Source organism: Procambarus clarkii, chromosome 29, assembly GCF_040958095.1.
Source record: "Procambarus clarkii isolate CNS0578487 chromosome 29, FALCON_Pclarkii_2.0, whole genome shotgun sequence".
In the NCBI taxonomy this organism is placed as follows: Eukaryota; Metazoa; Arthropoda; class Malacostraca; order Decapoda; family Cambaridae; genus Procambarus; species Procambarus clarkii.
In genome coordinates this window covers 29,635,599-29,654,095 of record NC_091178.1, presented here as the reverse complement: position 1 = coordinate 29,654,095, position 18,497 = coordinate 29,635,599, and the positions used below count along the sequence as shown (strand labels likewise).

The window sequence follows — 18,497 nt, the reverse complement described above, 5'->3', positions numbered from 1 at the left end:
ATGGTGTTGATCAATTACCCGATCTGCATGTCCAGGGTGTCATCCCGGGTAAAGATATCAATAATTTCGCTGAGTGGAAAGCCGAAAGAGGCTGCTGGCGAGAACAATATTTATTATCCTACCTGACGGCAATGAACAAGAAACAGAAACAAACATCAGTGTTTGCTTCTGCAGGCAAAGTTCCTTCCCCATTCTCAATGCAAAGTTTTAATGTGTGGTCTATTGTCTGCTGAATAGAAAGAATGACCAAATTTCTGCCATCTATAGTTTCTTCCCTGAACTTAGGTCAATACATCAAGAAGTCTTTATTTCCATCCAGAAGTCCACAAGTCTTTATGTCCATCCAGAAGACCACAAGTCTTTATGTCCATCCAGAAGACCACAAGTCTTTATGTCCATCCAGAAGACCACAAGTCTTTATGTCCATCCAGAAGACCACAAGTCTTTATGTCCATCCAGAAGACCACAAGTCTTTATGTCCATCCAGAAGACCACAAGTCTTTATGTCCATCCAGAAGACCACAAGTCTTTATGTCCATCCAGAAGACCACAAGTCTTTATGTCCATCCAGAAGACCACAAGTCTTTATGTCCATCCAGAAGACCACAAGTCTTTATGTCCATCCAGAAGACCACAAGTCTTTATGTCCATCCAGAAGACCACAAGTCTTTATGTCCATCCAGAAGACCACAAGTCTTTATGTCCATCCCGAAGATCACATAGTTCACTTAGGTCGAGACCCGCCGCCTATGTGTCCATAGTGTTTCCAGGTGTACAGCAGTAGGAAGATACGGGTGTATCTCGGGTGTATCATAAAGACTTGTGGTCTTTATATTGGACATAAAGACTTGTGGTCTTCTGGATGGACATAAAGACTTGTGGTCTTCTGGATAGACATAAAGACTTGTGGTCTTCTGGATGGACATAAAGACTTGTGGTCTTCTGGATGGACATAAAGACATAAAGACATAAAGATATATATATAGCAGGGGCCTCAACAACACAGTTAATACCACCCTTAGTGAAGGGACTTCCAATCTGATCCCTTAGAAATGAGTCCATTATTACACTTGAGTTCAACACTTTCATCAGTCCGGTATTACAAATTTTACAAGTTATAGCTCGAACTTCTCATCTTCTTAAAACGATCATTTAAACGAACTTCTCTTCAAACGATTATATATCACTGTTGTTTGCAAGCATGTAACTCGGTGTAATAAATACATGTTGAACAAACAAACTATATACTCACACACATGATATACTTCACCATTCTGCCTGAAAGAGTAAAATTCATTCATAAATTCCTGAAGGAAAATAGTTTTTAGCTTGTGCACTGATCATATTACACTCAGGAATTTACTTAAACTCTCATTATTAACACTTAACATTGACACTCATACTCATACACATTCATGCACACAAGTAAGTACATAAAATCCTACATATTCTCCAAATACTTTACAAATCATTAGAGGAGCGAGATATAAAATGAAAACTGAAAAATAGGCTTCTAGGCGCTCATACAATTACCCACACACACTTAACAAGTAACTAGCAAGGAGACCAGTCCCATCCTAACACCTGATATTCCTTCCGTTGTCTTCTCACCTCCCGAGATGATAACAGACTGGACTCTTTGAGCACTTCCAGTAGAGGTTGTCCTGGTCTACAATTCATAAGGAACTCATCTCAAGGGAAAATTAGGTCTTATCACCGGTGGCCACTATTAAACTATTTCGTTCAGCGTTAATATTTGTTATTGGTTTTGTTATTTGGAAGTTATAGTCTCGGAGAAGAAAATAAAGATAATTAAGGATATATATATATATATATATATATATATATATATATATATATATATATATATATATATATATATATATATATATATATATATATATATATATTTTATTAAATATGACCGAAAAAGTAAGATTAATAATTCTAACACGAATTTTCTCAATCTTTCGTACATTATGCTTCACTGTTGGAGGTAAATCAAAAATCACTTCTCCAAAATTCATTTTTATTTCTAGTCTGACGCGACACGGGCGCGTTTCGTAAAACTTATTACATTTTCAAAGACTTCACAAATACACAACTGATTAGAACTTGCGTTTCCCTGATTTTATATCTACATTTGAGTGAGGTGGGAAGGGTGATGTGGCATTACATTTGAGTAAGGTGGGAAGGATGATGTGGCATTAGAGGATATTAATAGGGTATTAAAAGTATCAACACAAGACAGAACACGAAACAATGGATATTGAATAGAAGTGTTTGTAGAAAGCCTATTGGTCCATATTTCTTGATGCTTCTATATTGGAGCGGAGTCTTGAGGTGGGTAGAATATAGTTGTGCAATAATTGGCTGTTGATTGCTGGTGTTGACTTCTTGATGTGTAGTGCCTCGCAAACGTCGAGCCGCCTGCTATCGCTGTATCTATCGATGATTTCTGTGTTGTTTACTAGGATTTCTCTGGCGATGGTTTGGTTATGGGAAGAGATTATATGTTCCTTAATGGAGCCCTGTTGTTTATGCATCGTTAAACGCCTAGAAAGAGATGTTGTTGTCTTGCCTATATACTGGGTTTTTTGGAGCTTACAGTCCCCAAGTGGGCATTTGAAGGCATAGACGACGTTAGTCTCTTTTAAAGCGTTCTGTTTCGTGTCTGGAGAGTTTCTCATGAGTAGGCTGGCCGTTTTTCTGGTTTTATAGTAAATCGTCAGTTGTATCCTCTGATTTTTGTCTGTAGGCAAAATAGATACAGCAAAATAGATACAGCGATAGATACAGCGATAGCAGGCGGCTCGACGTTTGCGAGGCACTACACATCAAGAAGTCAACACCAGCAATCAACAGCCAATTATTGCACAACTATATTCTACCCACCTCAAGACTCCGCTCCAATATAGAAGCATCAAGAAATATGGACCAATAGGCTTTCTACAAACACTTCTATTCAATATCCATTGTTTCGTGTTCTGTCTTGTGTTGATACTTTTAATACCCTATTAATATCCTCTAATGCCACATCATCCTTCCCACCTTACTCAAATGTAATGCCACATCACCCTTCCCACCTCACTCAAATGTAGATATAAAATCAGGGAAACGCAAGTTCTAATCAGTTGTGTATTTGTGAAGTCTTTGAAAATGTAATAAGTTTTACGAAACGCGCCCGTGTCGCGTCAGACTAGAAATAAAAATGAATTTTGGAGAAGTGATTTTTGATTTACCTCCAACAGTGAAGCATAATGTACGAAAGATTGAGAAAATTCGTGTTAGAATTATTAATCTTACTTTTTCGGTCATATTTAATAAAATATGTCTACAGGAAAGACTGCTACCAAAATATACTAATATATATATATATATATATATATATATATATATATATATATATATATATATATATATAAATATATTGAGTGGGGGGAGGGGGTGTTATTGTGCCGTCAGTCAAGGGGGTTGACCCGTATGTAAGTGTTTATGAAAATATCCTTGAAAAACAGATACCTTGGCTCTCGGGAAACAGGTATCGTGTTTTAAACTCATCGAGCCCACAGTGAACCAGATTACAAGTGCAGTGATATATCTCGAAATTATACTCCATATGTGTTAGTGTCACCCTTCTGCCTCCCCCCCCCCCATTCCCTCAAGTGTGTACCGTCACCCAACCCACATGTCAAAAGGTACAGGTCTCTCTCCCTCCCCTCTGCCCCACCCAACCGCGACCGCCACCTCCCTGTGTCCACCCCCACGCTACGTCCTCCAACTGCACACCCAGTATCCGCCCCCGCCCACCCAGCATCCGCCCCTGCTTGCCCAGCGCCCGTCCGCCGCCCACCAAGCGCCCGCCCAGCGACCACCCAGCGCCCGAGGATGTCGTAGGTCACGACTGAAAGCCAGGCTTCTCTCAGCCAAGAGGAGCCATCAACCAGCTTCAGATACGGCACATGCCAAGTGTGTGACAAGGTGGGGCGTCTCAAGACCAACGGGGATGTGCGCAAACATTCCCTCAACGGAACCGATTGACCGGGTAGGTGGCGCCCTCCCAAAGAGAGTATCAATCAAGGTACCACACCAGCAGTCAGGGAAAACACCTCCAACAGCTTCATTTCGACTGAAAACCTACTACAAGCCATCAAAGCGACATCGGTTGGAACCTTGCAGCACATCCCCAAAGCTGCTCGCTTCCAAGCGGCAGCGAAACTATCAAGCCTCTTGAAAATGGTCAATGACTCCCCCGGAACCATCCAAGCATGGCACAACCTTCTCCTGTTTGGAAACATATGCCTAGCTGTCCCTGCAAGGAGAGACAAATCACTAGCTTCTTCAGTCATTATGGCTATAAATAGTTTTCCTAGAGAGGACAACCAGGCACCCCTCCCCACCCGTGCCAAAAACTCCCACCGCAGGAAAGGTATCAACAGCAGAACCGAGGCATCCAAAATCTGAGCAACAGTCAGCAGGAAAATAGAAGAAGGCAACACAATAGCGGCGATCAGAACCATTACCAGCGAGGACGCAGTTGCCACCAGAGACGCCGATACAGAACAAGCCCTAAGAGAAAAACACCCACCCAGAGCTCCACGTGATGACAGTGTTCCTCTAGTCAGTGTCACCAGAGCAGAACCCCTGTGTGTGCTCGAATCCATGGTGCATAAAGCAGCTTTATCCTTCCCAACAGGATCAGCAGGCGGGTTCGCAGGTCTAAGACCCAACCACATCAAACAAATGCTCAACCCTGCACTGGGAGACATTGCACAGGGCCTCCTGGTGGAACTAACTAGATTCTCCAACACATGTCTAGCTGGCAACATACCAGAGACCTTATGGCCTCTCTTATTTGGTGCTACCCTCTGTGCTCTGAGGAAAAAAGATGGAGGAATCAGACCAATAGCTGTGGGCTATTGGTCTGATTCCTCTATTTCTGCTATTGGTTTTGGCTTCAGCATCATCATGCTGAAGCCAAAACACTCAGCCGCCTTGTCGCTAAGGCTGCTGCCAGAACAATTAGTCAGGCAGCAGCAGACATGCTGAAGCCAAAACATCTTGGGTTTGGCATTCCCCAAGGGTGTGAGGCAGCGGCTCATGCAGCTAGAGCCTACATTGCCAACATTATGGATGAAAAAGCCCTGATAAAGCTGGACTTCAAAAATGCTTTCAATCTGGTTAGAAGGGATGCAGTACTCAGTGCGGTTCATCGCCTTTTTCCTTCCCTCTACCCATTTGTAAACTCATGGTACAGCAAGAATCTCAGTTTGCTTTTCGGGGAACATGAAATTTAGTCACATGAAGGTGTCCAACAGGGTGACCCCCTTACTCCTTTTCTTTTCTGCCTAGTCATCAAGGAAGTCACCGATAACCTGTCCAGTGAGCTCAATATTTGGTTTTTGGACAATGGTACTCTAGTTGGCTCCCCAGACCCACTCTTGGACGACATAAGAGTAATTAAGGAGCAAGCAGCAAATCTAGGCCTCACCATGAACTCTTCCAACTGCGAAATAACCTCCACCAACCAGAACATAATAGAGCAAATAAAGGTTGTTTTGCCTGATATTCACGTAACCAACCCTGAGGACAGCACACTTCTAGGTGCTCCTCTTGGAGGGAATGCCATCGACGAGGTCCTTGGTAAGAAGATCACTGACCTGAAGTGGATGAACGAGATAATTGAAGACATCGATGCTCATGATGCACTTTACCTCATCACCAGAAGCTTGTCCCTCTCCATGCTGACCTACTTTCTTAGATGTTCGCCATCTTTCAATAATATTAAATTTGAGGAGTACAAGAGCTTGCTGAAATCAATGGTAGAAAAAGCCCTCAACCTTTTTCTCAGCGACTCACTGTGGAAACAGGCCTCCCTTCCTGTCAGACTCGGGGGCCACGGCGTGCGCACAGGAACACAAATTTCGGTACCAGCGTTTCGGTCCTCTTCAGTTGCGTTTGACAACTTGGTGAAGGAAATCCTTCCTGAGCACCTTGCTCAACGGGCAGGGGTACATGATCCCAGCATTACAGACTGCACCACCAAATGGGTCTCTCTCAAAAGGACCAGCACCCCAACCACTGCTTTCTGAAGCCAATAAGAAATCCAGCTGGGATCGCCCCATTGCCAACCAAGAAGCTGCGACATTACTAGAAGCTGTGATAACACAACATGATACTGCCTGCCTTAGAGCTGTAGAAGCTTCCCTTGCAGGGGACTTCCTATTAGAAACCCCAATGTCAACAACTGGCACTCGTCTCACACCGCAGGCCCTCCAAATTGCTGTGGCTCTCCGCCTCGTTGCCCCAATCCACACCGAATGCAGGTGTATTTGCGGCGAGGCATTGGCCGTTAGGTACGAATGGCATGGCCTTCTCTGCCAAAGGACAGGAGGATGGCATGTAAGACATGGCAGGGTTAACGACATTATCAAGAGAAGCGTTACCACGGCCGGTTGTCCAGCAGAGAGAGAGAGAGCCCCGTTACCTAATGCCCCGCAACTCAGATGAGCCTGTCGATCGCCAAGACCGGATCACGGTGAACCCCTGGAAGAATGGTAGACAGTTGGTGTGGGACTACACTTGCATTTCAACCTTAGCCAACACCTATGTTAACTTCAGTGCTGCACAGGCAGGAGGTGCTGCCAATCACCGGGAAGCAGCAAGTAACGTAAATATGGAGACCTTGATCACCACTACAATTTTGTCCCCATTGCCTTAGAGATACTTGGCGCCTGGGGTAAAAGTGCTTTTTTTCTAAGAAACTGGGGTCCAAGCTAATTGAAACAACTAGAGACACTAGAGCCGCCAGTTTTCTCCTTCAGCGCCTTAGTGTGGCGATCCAGAGAGGAAATGCTCACTGCATCCATGGTTCCTGCCTGCCATCTGAGGAGCTGGAGGAGCTGTACACTTTGTGACAAGTAGTCTTGTACCTTGCATGTAACCAATGTTGTAACTCTTTTTGTGTAATGAAATTTTAAATAAAGTTAGATATATATATATACACACACACACTAATAGAATAGGGGTGGTAGGGGAAGAAAATATCAGTGTTCAGTGAGGATCCACAAGGTCTTCTCTGAGTACTCATTATTTTCTTCTCCGAGGCTATGGGTCCAAACACTTGCACCAGAGGTGTTACCCCTTTTAGGTTTATTTATATATATATATATATATATATATATATATATATATATATATATATATATATATATATATATATGTCGTACCTAGTAGCCAGAACGCACTTCTCAGCCTACTATGCAAGGCCCGATTTGCCTAATAAGCCAAGTTTTCATGAATTAATTGTTTTTCGACTACCTAACCTACCTAACCTAACCTAACCTAACTTTTTCTGCTACCTAACCTAACCTAACATATAAAGATAGGTTAGGTTAGGTTAGGTAGGGTTGGTTAGGTTCGGTCATATATCTACGTTAATTTTAACTCCAATAAAAAAAATTGACCTTATACATAATGAAATGGGTAGCTTTATCATTTCATAAGAAAAAAATTAGAGAAAATATATTAATTCAGGAAAACTTGGCTTATTAGGCAAATCGGGCCTTGCATGGTAGGCTGAGAAGTGCGTTCTGGCTACTAGGTACGACATATATATATATATATGTCGTACCTAGTAGCCAGAACGCACTTCTCAGCCTACTATGCAAGGCCCGATTTGCCTAATAAGCCAAGTTTTCCTTAATTAATATATTTTCTCAATTTTTTTTCTTATGAAATGATAAAGCTACCCATTTCATTATGTATGAGGTCAATTTTTTGTTATTGGAGTTAAAATTAACGTAGATATATGACCAAACCTAACCAACCCTACCTAACCTAACCTAACCTATCTTTTTAGGTTAGGTTAGGTTAGGTAGCCAAAAAAGTTAGGTTAGGTTAGGTTAGGTAGGTTAGGTAGTCGAAAAACAATTAATTCATGAAAACGTGGCTTATTAGGCAAATCGGGCCTTGCATAGTAGGCTGAGAAGTGCGTTCTGGCTACTAGGTACGACATATATATATATATATATATATATATATATATATATATATATATATATATATATATATATATATATATATATATATATATAAATATATATATATATATATATATATATATATATATATATATATATATATATATGTCGTACCTAGTAGCCAGAACGCACTTTTTGGACTACTATGCAAGGCCCGATTTGCCTAATAAGCCAAGTTTTCCTGAATTAATATGTTTTCTCTAATTTTTTTCTTATGAAATGATAAAGCTACCCATTTTATTATGTATGAGGGAATTTTTTTTTTATTGGAGTTAAAATTAACGTAGATATATGACCGAACCTAACCAACCCTACCTAACCTAACCTAACCTATCTTTATAGGTTAGGTTAGGTTAGGTAGCCGAAAACGTTAGGTTAGGTTAGGTTAGGTAGGTTAGGTAGTCGAAAAAACATTAATTCATGAAAACTAGGCTTATTAGGCAAATCGGGCCTTGCATAGTAGGCTGAGAAGTGCGTTCTGGCTACTAGGTACGACATATATATATATATATATATATATATATATATATATATATATATATATATATATATATATATATATATATATATATATATATATATATATATATATATATATATATATATATAAATATATATATTAGTATATTTTGGTAGCAGTCTTTCCTGTAGACATATATTATTAAATATGACCGAAAAAGTAAGATTAATAATTCTAACACGAATTTTCTCAATCTTTCGTACATTACGCTTCACTGTTGGAGGTAAATCAAAAATCACTTCTTCAAAATTCATTTTTATTTCTAGTCTGACGCGACACGGGCGCGTTTCGTAAAACTTATTACATTTTCAAAGACTTCACAAATACACAACTGATTAGAACGTATCTCTGATTTTATATCTACATTTGAGTGAGGTGGGAAGGGTGATGTGGCATTAACACAAGACAGAACAGGAGGGGATATTAATAGGGTATTAAAAGTATCAACACAAGACAGAACAGAAACAATGGGTATTGAATAGAAGTGTTTGTAGAAAGCCTATTGGTCCATATTTCTTGATGCTTCTATATTGGAGCGGAGTCTTGAGGTGAAGACTCAAGACTCCTCACACACACCAACAATTAATTCATGACTCCTCACACAGGAGTCACACCTCAAGACTCCGCTCCAATATAGAAGCATCAAGAAATATGGACCAATAGGCTTTCTACAAACACTTCTATTCAATACCCATTGTTTCTGTTCTGTCTTGTGTTGATACTTTTAATACCCTATTAATATCCCCTCCTGTTCTGTCTTGTGTTAATGCCACATCACCCTTCCCACCTCACTCAAATGTAGATATAAAATCAGAGATACGTTCTAATCAGTAGTGTATTTGTGAAGTCTTTGAAAATGTAATAAGTTTTACGAAACGCGCCCGTGTCGCGTCAGACTAGAAATAAAAATGAATTTTGGAGAAGTGATTTTTGATTTACCTCCAACAGTGAAGCGTAATGTACGAAAGATTGAGAAAATTCGTGTTAGAATTATTAATCTTACTTTTTCGGTCATATTTAATAATAAATATATATATATATATATATATATATATATATATATATATATATATATATATATATATATATATATATATATATATATATATATATATATATATATATATAAATATATATAAAGGAAACTACTCCAAGCTTGTACTAAAGAGGCACCCTTCTTAAGCCCGGATGGGCACATGTATAAGCAAGTAGATGGGGTCGCCATGGGTTCTCCCCTAGGTGTCCTGTTTGCAAACTTCTACATGGGTACCATCGAGCAAAAAGTCTTAGTCGACATGAACTTGAAACCGGCCATATACTGCAGGTATGTTGACGACATTTTTACACAGGTACCTGATGTCAGACATCTGCAGGAGCTGAAGGAGGCATTTGAGCAGAGTTCCGTGTTGCGTTTCACTTACGAGATGGAGAAGGATGGGAAGCTGCCCTTTCTAGATGTAACAGTCATTGAAAGGAGCGGAGTTTACCACACTGCAGTCTACACTAAGGAAACATAGGAATGTGCCTGAATGCCAACAGTGACTGCCCGGACAGGTACAAGAGGAGTGTTGTTAACGCTTATGTCGACCGTGCCCTCAGCCACAGCTCAGAATGGAAGCAAGTCGACGAAGAACTCTGTAGGGTAAGGCAGGTCCTAGTCAACAACGGCTTCTCCAATGGTTTCGTGGAAGACATCATAAGAAGGAAAGTGAAACGCCATGCAACCTCTGAAGAGACAACTAACACAACACCTATACCCCCTATTAGACTATTTTACAGGAACTTCTTTTCCACAGCCCATAAAACGGAGGAAAGGGTTCTGAAAGATATTGTCAGTAGAAACGTTATCCCTACAGACAAAAATCAGAAGATACAACTGACGATTTACTATAAAACCAGAAAAACGGCCAGCCTACTCATGAGAAACTCTCCAGACACAAAGCAGAACGCTTTAAAAGAGACCTACGTCGTCTATGCCTTCAAATGCCCTCTTGGGGATTGTAAGCCTCAAAAAAACCAGTATATAGGCAAGACAACAACATCTCTTTCCAGGCGTTTAAAGATGCTTAAGCAACAGGGCTCCATTAAGGAACATATAATCTCTTCCCACAAACAAACCATCAGCAGAGAAATCTTAGCAAACAACACAGAAATCATCGATAGATACAGCGATAGCAGGCGGCTTGACGTCTGTGAGGCACTACATATCAAGAAGTCAACACCAGCAATCAACAGCCAATTAATGCACAACTATATTCTACCTACTTCAAGACTCCGCTCCAATATAGAAGCATCAAGAAATATGGACCAATAGGCTTTCTACAATTACTTCCATTCAATACCCATTGTTTCGTGTTCTGTCTTGTGTTTGAATTTTATACCCATTCAATACCCATTGTTTCGTGTTCTGTCTTGTGTTGGAATTTAATACCCATTGTTGAAAGTTCGTTTTTCACCTCATCCACCTCACTCAAATGTAGATATAAACGTCGAAGATGTGTAAAGCTCTATTCAGTTTCAGTTGTGTGTTTGTAAACTAAAGTCTTTGAAAATGTAATAAGTTTACGAAACGCACTCCAGTGTTGCGTCAGACTAGAAATAAAAATGAATTTTGGAGAATTGATCTTTGAATTACCATCAACAGTGAAAAGAAACATAGGAAAGATAGAGAAAATTCGTGTTAGAATTATTAATCTTACTTTTTCGGTAATATTTAATAATAAATGTCTACAAGAAAGACTGCTACCAAAATATATTAATATATATATATATATATATATATATATATATATATATATATATATATATATATATATATATATATATATGTATATATATATATATATGTATATATATATATATATATATATATATATATATATATATATATATATATATATATATATATATATGTCGTACCTAGTAGCCAGAACGCACTTCTCAGCCTACTATTCAAGGCCCGATTTGCCTAATAAGCCAAGTTTTCCTGCATTAATATATTTTCTCTAATTTTTTTCTTATGAAATGATAAAGCTACCCATTTCATTATGTATGAGGTAATTTTTTTTTAATTGGAATTAAAATTAACGTAGATATATGACCGAACCTAACCAACCCTACCTAACCTAACCTAAGCTATCTTTATTGGTTAGGTTAGGTTACGTAGCCGAAAAAGTTAGGTTAGGTTAGGTTAGGTAGGTTAGGTTGTCGAAAAACAATTAATTCATGAAAACTTGGCTTATTAGGCAAATTGGGCCTTGCATAGTAGGCTGAGAAGTGCGTTCTGGCTACTAGGTACGACATATATATATATATATATATATATATATATATATATATATATGTCGTACCTAGTAGCCAGAACGCACTTCTATGCCTACAATGCAAGGCCCGATTTGCCTAATAAGCCAAGTTTTCCTGAAATAATATATTTTCTTTAATTTTTTTCTTATGAAATGATAAAGCTACCCATTTCATTATGTATGAGGTCAATTTTTTTTTATTGGAATTAAAATTAACGTAGATATATGACCGAACCTAACCAACCCTACCTAACCTAACCTATCCTATCTTTATAGGTTAGGTTTGGTTAGGTAGCAGAAAAAGTTAGGTTAGGTTAGGTTAGGTAGTCGAAAAACTATTAATTTATGAAAACTTGGCTTATTAGGCAAATCTGGCCTTGCATAGTAGGCATAGAAGTGCGTTCTGGCTACTAGGTACGACATATATATATATATATATACATATATATATATATATATATATATATATATATATATATATATATATATATATATATATATATATATATATATATATATATATATATATATATGTATATATATATATATATGTATATATATATATATATATATATATATATATGTCGTACCTAGTACGACATTTATATATATGAGTCAATGTGAGTTCTCTCACATTGACAGTGGCTTGACGAAAAATGCAGACTGACCCCTCACTCATCTGGTGCCTTCGGGAGGTGGAGATGTTTGAGATATATATATCTCGAACTATCTACTTCTTTTGTAAGGTCTGATGGCGTAGTGGGTTAAAGCATACTAGTTATGCCAGCTACTGGAAGGTAGTTGTGCTTTCTGGGTTCGAGTCCCACTGGTGGGTGTTGTCCAAAGATTATTTATCTTCACTTGTGGTTTATGCAAGTATAGGCTTATAAGCTGGACACGAGTTCTCTCACATTGACAGTGGCTTGACGAAAAATGCAGACTGACCCTTCACTCATCTGGTGCCTTCGGGAGGTGGAGATGTTTGAGATATATATATCTCGAACTATCTACTTCTTTTGTAAGGTCTGATGGCGTAGTGGGTTAAAGCATACTAGTTATGCCAGCTACTGGAAGGTAGTTGTGCTTTCTGGGTTCGAGTTCCACTGGTGGGTGTTGTCCAAAGATTATTTATCTTCACTTGTGGTTTATGCAAGTATAGGCTCATAAGCTGGACACGAGTTCTCTCACATTGATAGTGGCTTGACGAAAAATGCAGACTGACCCCTCACTCATCTGGTGCCTTCGGGAGGTGGAGATGTTTGAGATATATATATCTCGAACTATCTACTTCTCTTGTAAGGTCTGATGGCGTAGTGGGTTAAAGCATACTAGTTATGCCAGCTACTGGAAGGTAGTTGTGCTTTCTGGGTTCGAGTCCCACTGGTGGGTGTTGTCCAAAGATTATTTATCTTCACTTGTGGTTTATGCAAGTATAGGCTTATAAGCTGGACACGAGTTCTCTCACATTGACAGTGGCTTGTCGAAAAATGCAGACTGACCCCTCACTCATCTGGTGCCTTCGGGAGGTGGAGATGTTTGAGATATATATATCTCGAACTATCTACTTCTTTTGTAAGGTCTGATGGCGTAGTGGGTTAAAGCATACTAGTTATGCCAGCTACTGGAAGGTAGTTGTGCTTTCTGGGTTCGAGTCCCACTGGTGGGTGTTGTCCAAAGATTATTTATCTTCACTTGTGGTTTATGCAAGTATAGGCTTATAAGCTGGACACGAGTTCTCTCACATTGACAGTGGCTTGACGAAAAATGCAGACTGACCCCTCACTCATCTGGTGCCTTCGGGAGGTGGAGATGTTTGAGATATATATATCTCGAACTATCTACTTCTTTTGTAAGGTCTGATGGCGTAGTGGGTTAAAGCATACTAGTTATGCCAGCTACTGGAAGGTAGTTGTGCTTTCTGGGTTCGAGTCCCACTGGTGGGTGTTGTCCAAAGATTATTTATCTTCACTTGTGGTTTATGCAAGTATAGGCTTATAAGCTGGACACGAGTTCTCTCACATTGACAGTGGCTTGACGAAAAATGCAGACTGACCCTTCACTCATCTGGTGCCTTCGGGAGGTGGAGATGTTTGAGATATATATATCTCGAACTATCTACTTCTTTTGTAAGGTCTGATGGCGTAGTGGGTTAAAGCATACTAGTTATGCCAGCTACTGGAAGGTAGTTGTGCTTTCTGGGTTCGAGTTCCACTGGTGGGTGTTGTCCAAAGATTATTTATCTTCACTTGTGGTTTATGCAAGTATAGGCTCATAAGCTGGACACGAGTTCTCTCACATTGATAGTGGCTTGACGAAAAATGCAGACTGACCCCTCACTCATCTGGTGCCTTCGGGAGGTGGAGATGTTTGAGATATATATATCTCGAACTATCTACTTCTCTTGTAAGGTCTGATGGCGTAGTGGGTTAAAGCATACTAGTTATGCCAGCTACTGGAAGGTAGTTGTGCTTTCTGGGTTCGAGTCCCACTGGTGGGTGTTGTCCAAAGATTATTTATCTTCACTTGTGGTTTATGCAAGTATAGGCTTATAAGCTGGACACGAGTTCTCTCACATTGACAGTGGCTTGACGAAAAATGCAGACTGACCCCTCACTCATCTGGTGCCTTCGGGAGGTGGAGATGTTTGAGATATATATATCTCGAACTATCTACTTCTTTTGTAAGGTCTGATGGCGTAGTGGGTTAAAGCATACTAGTTATGCCAGCTACTGGAAGGTAGTTGTGCTTTCTGGGTTCGAGTCCCACTGGTGGGTGTTGTCCAAAGATTATTTATCTTCACTTGTGGTTTATGCAAGTATAGGCTTATAAGCTGGACACGAGTTCTCTCACATTGACAGTGGCTTGACGAAAAATGCAGACTGACCCCTCACTCATCTGGTGCCTTCGGGAGGTGGAGATGTTTGAGATATATATATCTCGAACTATCTACTTCTTTTGTAAGGTCTGATGGCGTAGTGGGTTAAAGCATACTAGTTATGCCAGCTACTGGAAGGTAGTTGTGCTTTCTGGGTTCGAGTCCCACTGGTGGGTGTTGTCCAAAGATTATTTATCTTCACTTGTGGTTTATGCAAGTATAGGCTTATAAGCTGGACACGAGTTCTCTCACATTGACAGTGGCTTGACGAAAAATGCAGACTGACCCTTCACTCATCTGGTGCCTTCGGGAGGTGGAGATGTTTGAGATATATATATCTCGAACTATATATATATATATAATATATATATATATATATATATATATATATATATATATAATATATATATATATTAACGTAGATATATGACCGAACCTAACCAACCCTACCTAACCTAACCTAAGCTATCTTTATTGGTTAGGTTAGGTTAGGTAGCCGAAAAAGATCTCCACCTCCTTCGGGAGGTGGAGATGTTTGAGATATATATATCTCGAACTATATATATATATATAATATATATATATATATATATATATATATATATATATATATATATATAATATATATATATATTAACGTAGATATATGACCGAACCTAACCAACCCTACCTAACCTAACCTAAGCTATCTTTATTGGTTAGGTTAGGTTAGGTAGCCGAAAAAGTTAGGTTAGGTTAGGTTAGGTAGGTTAGGTTGTCGAAAAACAATTAATTCATGAAAACTTGGCTTATTAGGCAAATTGGGCCTTGCATAGTAGGCTGAGAAGTGCGTTCTGGCTACTAGGTACGACATATATATATATATATATATATATATATATATATCGTACCTAGTAGCCAGAACGCACTTCTATGCCTACAATGCAAGGCCCGATTTGCCTAATAAGCCAAGTTTTCCTGAAATAATATATTTTCTTTAATTTTTTTCTTATGAAATGATAAATGAACCCAGCACAAAAGAAGTAGAGTCGAACTATCTACTTCTTTTGTAAGGTCTGATGGCGTAGTGGGTTAAAGCATACTAGTTATGCCAGCTACTGGAAGGTAGTTGTGCTTTCTGGGTTCGAGTCCCACTGGTGGGTGTTGTCCAAAGATTATTTATCTTCACTTGTGGTTTATGCAAGTATAGGCTTATAAGCTGGACACGAGTTCTCTCACATTGACAGTGGCTTGACGAAAAAGGCAGACTGACCCCTCACTCATCTGGTGCCTTCGGGAGGTGGAGATGTTTGAAATATATATATCTCGAACTATCTACTTCTTTTGTAAGGTCTGATGGCGTAGTGGGTTAAAGCATACTAGTTATGCCAGCTACTGGAAGGTAGTTGTGCTTTCTGGGTTCGAGTTCCACTGGTGGGTGTTGTCCAAAGATTATTTATCTTCACTTGTGGTTTATGCAAGTATAGGCTCATAAGCTGGACACGAGTTCTCTCACATTGATAGTGGCTTGACGAAAAATGCAGACTGACCCCTCACTCATCTGGTGCCTTCGGGAGGTGGAGATGTTTGAGATATATATATCTCGAACTATCTACTTCTCTTGTAAGGTCTGATGGCGTAGTGGGTTAAAGCATACTAGTTATGCCAGCTACTGGAAGGTAGTTGTGCTTTCTGGGTTCGAGTCCCACTGGTGGGTGTTGTCCAAAGATTATTTATCTTCACTTGTGGTTTATGCAAGTATAGGCTTATAAGCTGGACACGAGTTCTCTCACATTGACAGTGGCTTGACGAAAAATGCAGACTGACCCCTCACTCATCTGGTGCCTTCGGGAGGTGGAGATGTTTGAGATATATATATCTCGAACTATCTACTTCTTTTGTAAGGTCTGATGGCGTAGTGGGTTAAAGCATACTAGTTATGCCAGCTACTGGAAGGTAGTTGTGCTTTCTGGGTTCGAGTCCCACTGGTGGGTGTTGTCCAAAGATTATTTATCTTCACTTGTGGTTTATGCAAGTATAGGCTTATAAGCTGGACACGAGTTCTCTCACATTGACAGTGGCTTGACGAAAAATGCAGACTGACCCTTCACTCATCTGGTGCCTTCGGGAGGTGGAGATGTTTGAGATATATATATCTCGAACTATATATATATATATAATATATATATATATATATATATATATATATATATATAATATATATATATATTAACGTAGATATATGACCGAACCTAACCAACCCTACCTAACCTAACCTAAGCTATCTTTATTGGTTAGGTTAGGTTAGGTAGCCGAAAAAGATCTCCACCTCCTTCGGGAGGTGGAGATGTTTGAGATATATATATCTCGAACTATATATATATATATAATATATATATATATATATATATATATATATATATATAATATATATATATATTAACGTAGATATATGACCGAACCTAACCAACCCTACCTAACCTAACCTAAGCTATCTTTATTGGTTAGGTTAGGTTAGGTAGCCGAAAAAGTTAGGTTAGGTTAGGTTAGGTAGGTTAGGTTGTCGAAAAACAATTAATTCATGAAAACTTGGCTTATTAGGCAAATTGGGCCTTGCATAGTAGGCTGAGAAGTGCGTTCTGGCTACTAGGTACGACATATATATATATATATATATATATATATATATATCGTACCTAGTAGCCAGAACGCACTTCTATGCCTACAATGCAAGGCCCGATTTGCCTAATAAGCCAAGTTTTCCTGAAATAATATATTTTCTTTAATTTTTTTCTTATGAAATGATAAATGAACCCAGCACAAAAGAAGTAGAGTCGAACTATCTACTTCTTTTGTAAGGTCTGATGGCGTAGTGGGTTAAAGCATACTAGTTATGCCAGCTACTGGAAGGTAGTTGTGCTTTCTGGGTTCGAGTCCCACTGGTGGGTGTTGTCCAAAGATTATTTATCTTCACTTGTGGTTTATGCAAGTATAGGCTTATAAGCTGGACACGAGTTCTCTCACATTGACAGTGGCTTGACGAAAAAGGCAGACTGACCCCTCACTCATCTGGTGCCTTCGGGAGGTGGAGATGTTTGAGATATATATATCTCGAACTATCTACTTCTTTTGTAAGGTCTGATGGCGTAGTGGGTTAAAGCATACTAGTTATGCCAGCTACTGGAAGGTAGTTGTGCTTTCTGGGTTCGAGTTCCACTGGTGGGTGTTGTCCAAAGATTATTTATCTTCACTTGTGGTTTATGCAAGTATAGGCTCATAAGCTGGACACGAGTTCTCTCACATTGATAGTGGCTTGACGAAAAATGCAGACTGACCCCTCACTCATCTGGTGCCTTCGGGAGGTGGAGATATTTGAGATATATATATCTCGAACTATCTACTTCTCTTGTAAGGTCTGATGGCGTAGTGGGTTAAAGCATACTAGTTATGCCAGCTACTGGAAGGTAGTTGTGCTTTCTGGGTTCGAGTCCCACTGGTGGGTGTTGTCCAAAGATTATTTATCTTCACTTGTGGTTTATGCAAGTATAGGCTTATATATATATATATATATATATATATATATATATATATATATATATATATATATATATATATATATATATATATATATGTATGTAAAACTGAAAACTCACACCCCAGAAGTGATTTCAGGCTTGTTCGCATATATATGTATATATATATGTCGTACCTAGTAGCCAGAACGCACTTCTCAGCCTACTATGCAAGGCCCGATTTGCCTAATAAGCCAAGTTTTCATG

At 39.2% G+C, this 18,497-nt stretch overlaps 1 protein-coding gene across 1 annotated transcript in view; it reads left to right on the top strand.

Moving 5' to 3' along the window:
- Positions 1–5,669: 5,669 nt before the first annotated feature.
- Positions 5,670–18,497, top strand: part of LOC138369681 (MAGE-like protein 2) — a 74,092-nt gene continuing 61,264 nt past the window's right edge. Inside the window, exon 1 of the mRNA XM_069333114.1 lies at positions 5,670–6,011. Coding sequence (XP_069189215.1) covers positions 5,670–6,011 — 342 coding nt within the window. The remainder of the gene's footprint in view (positions 6,012–18,497) is intronic.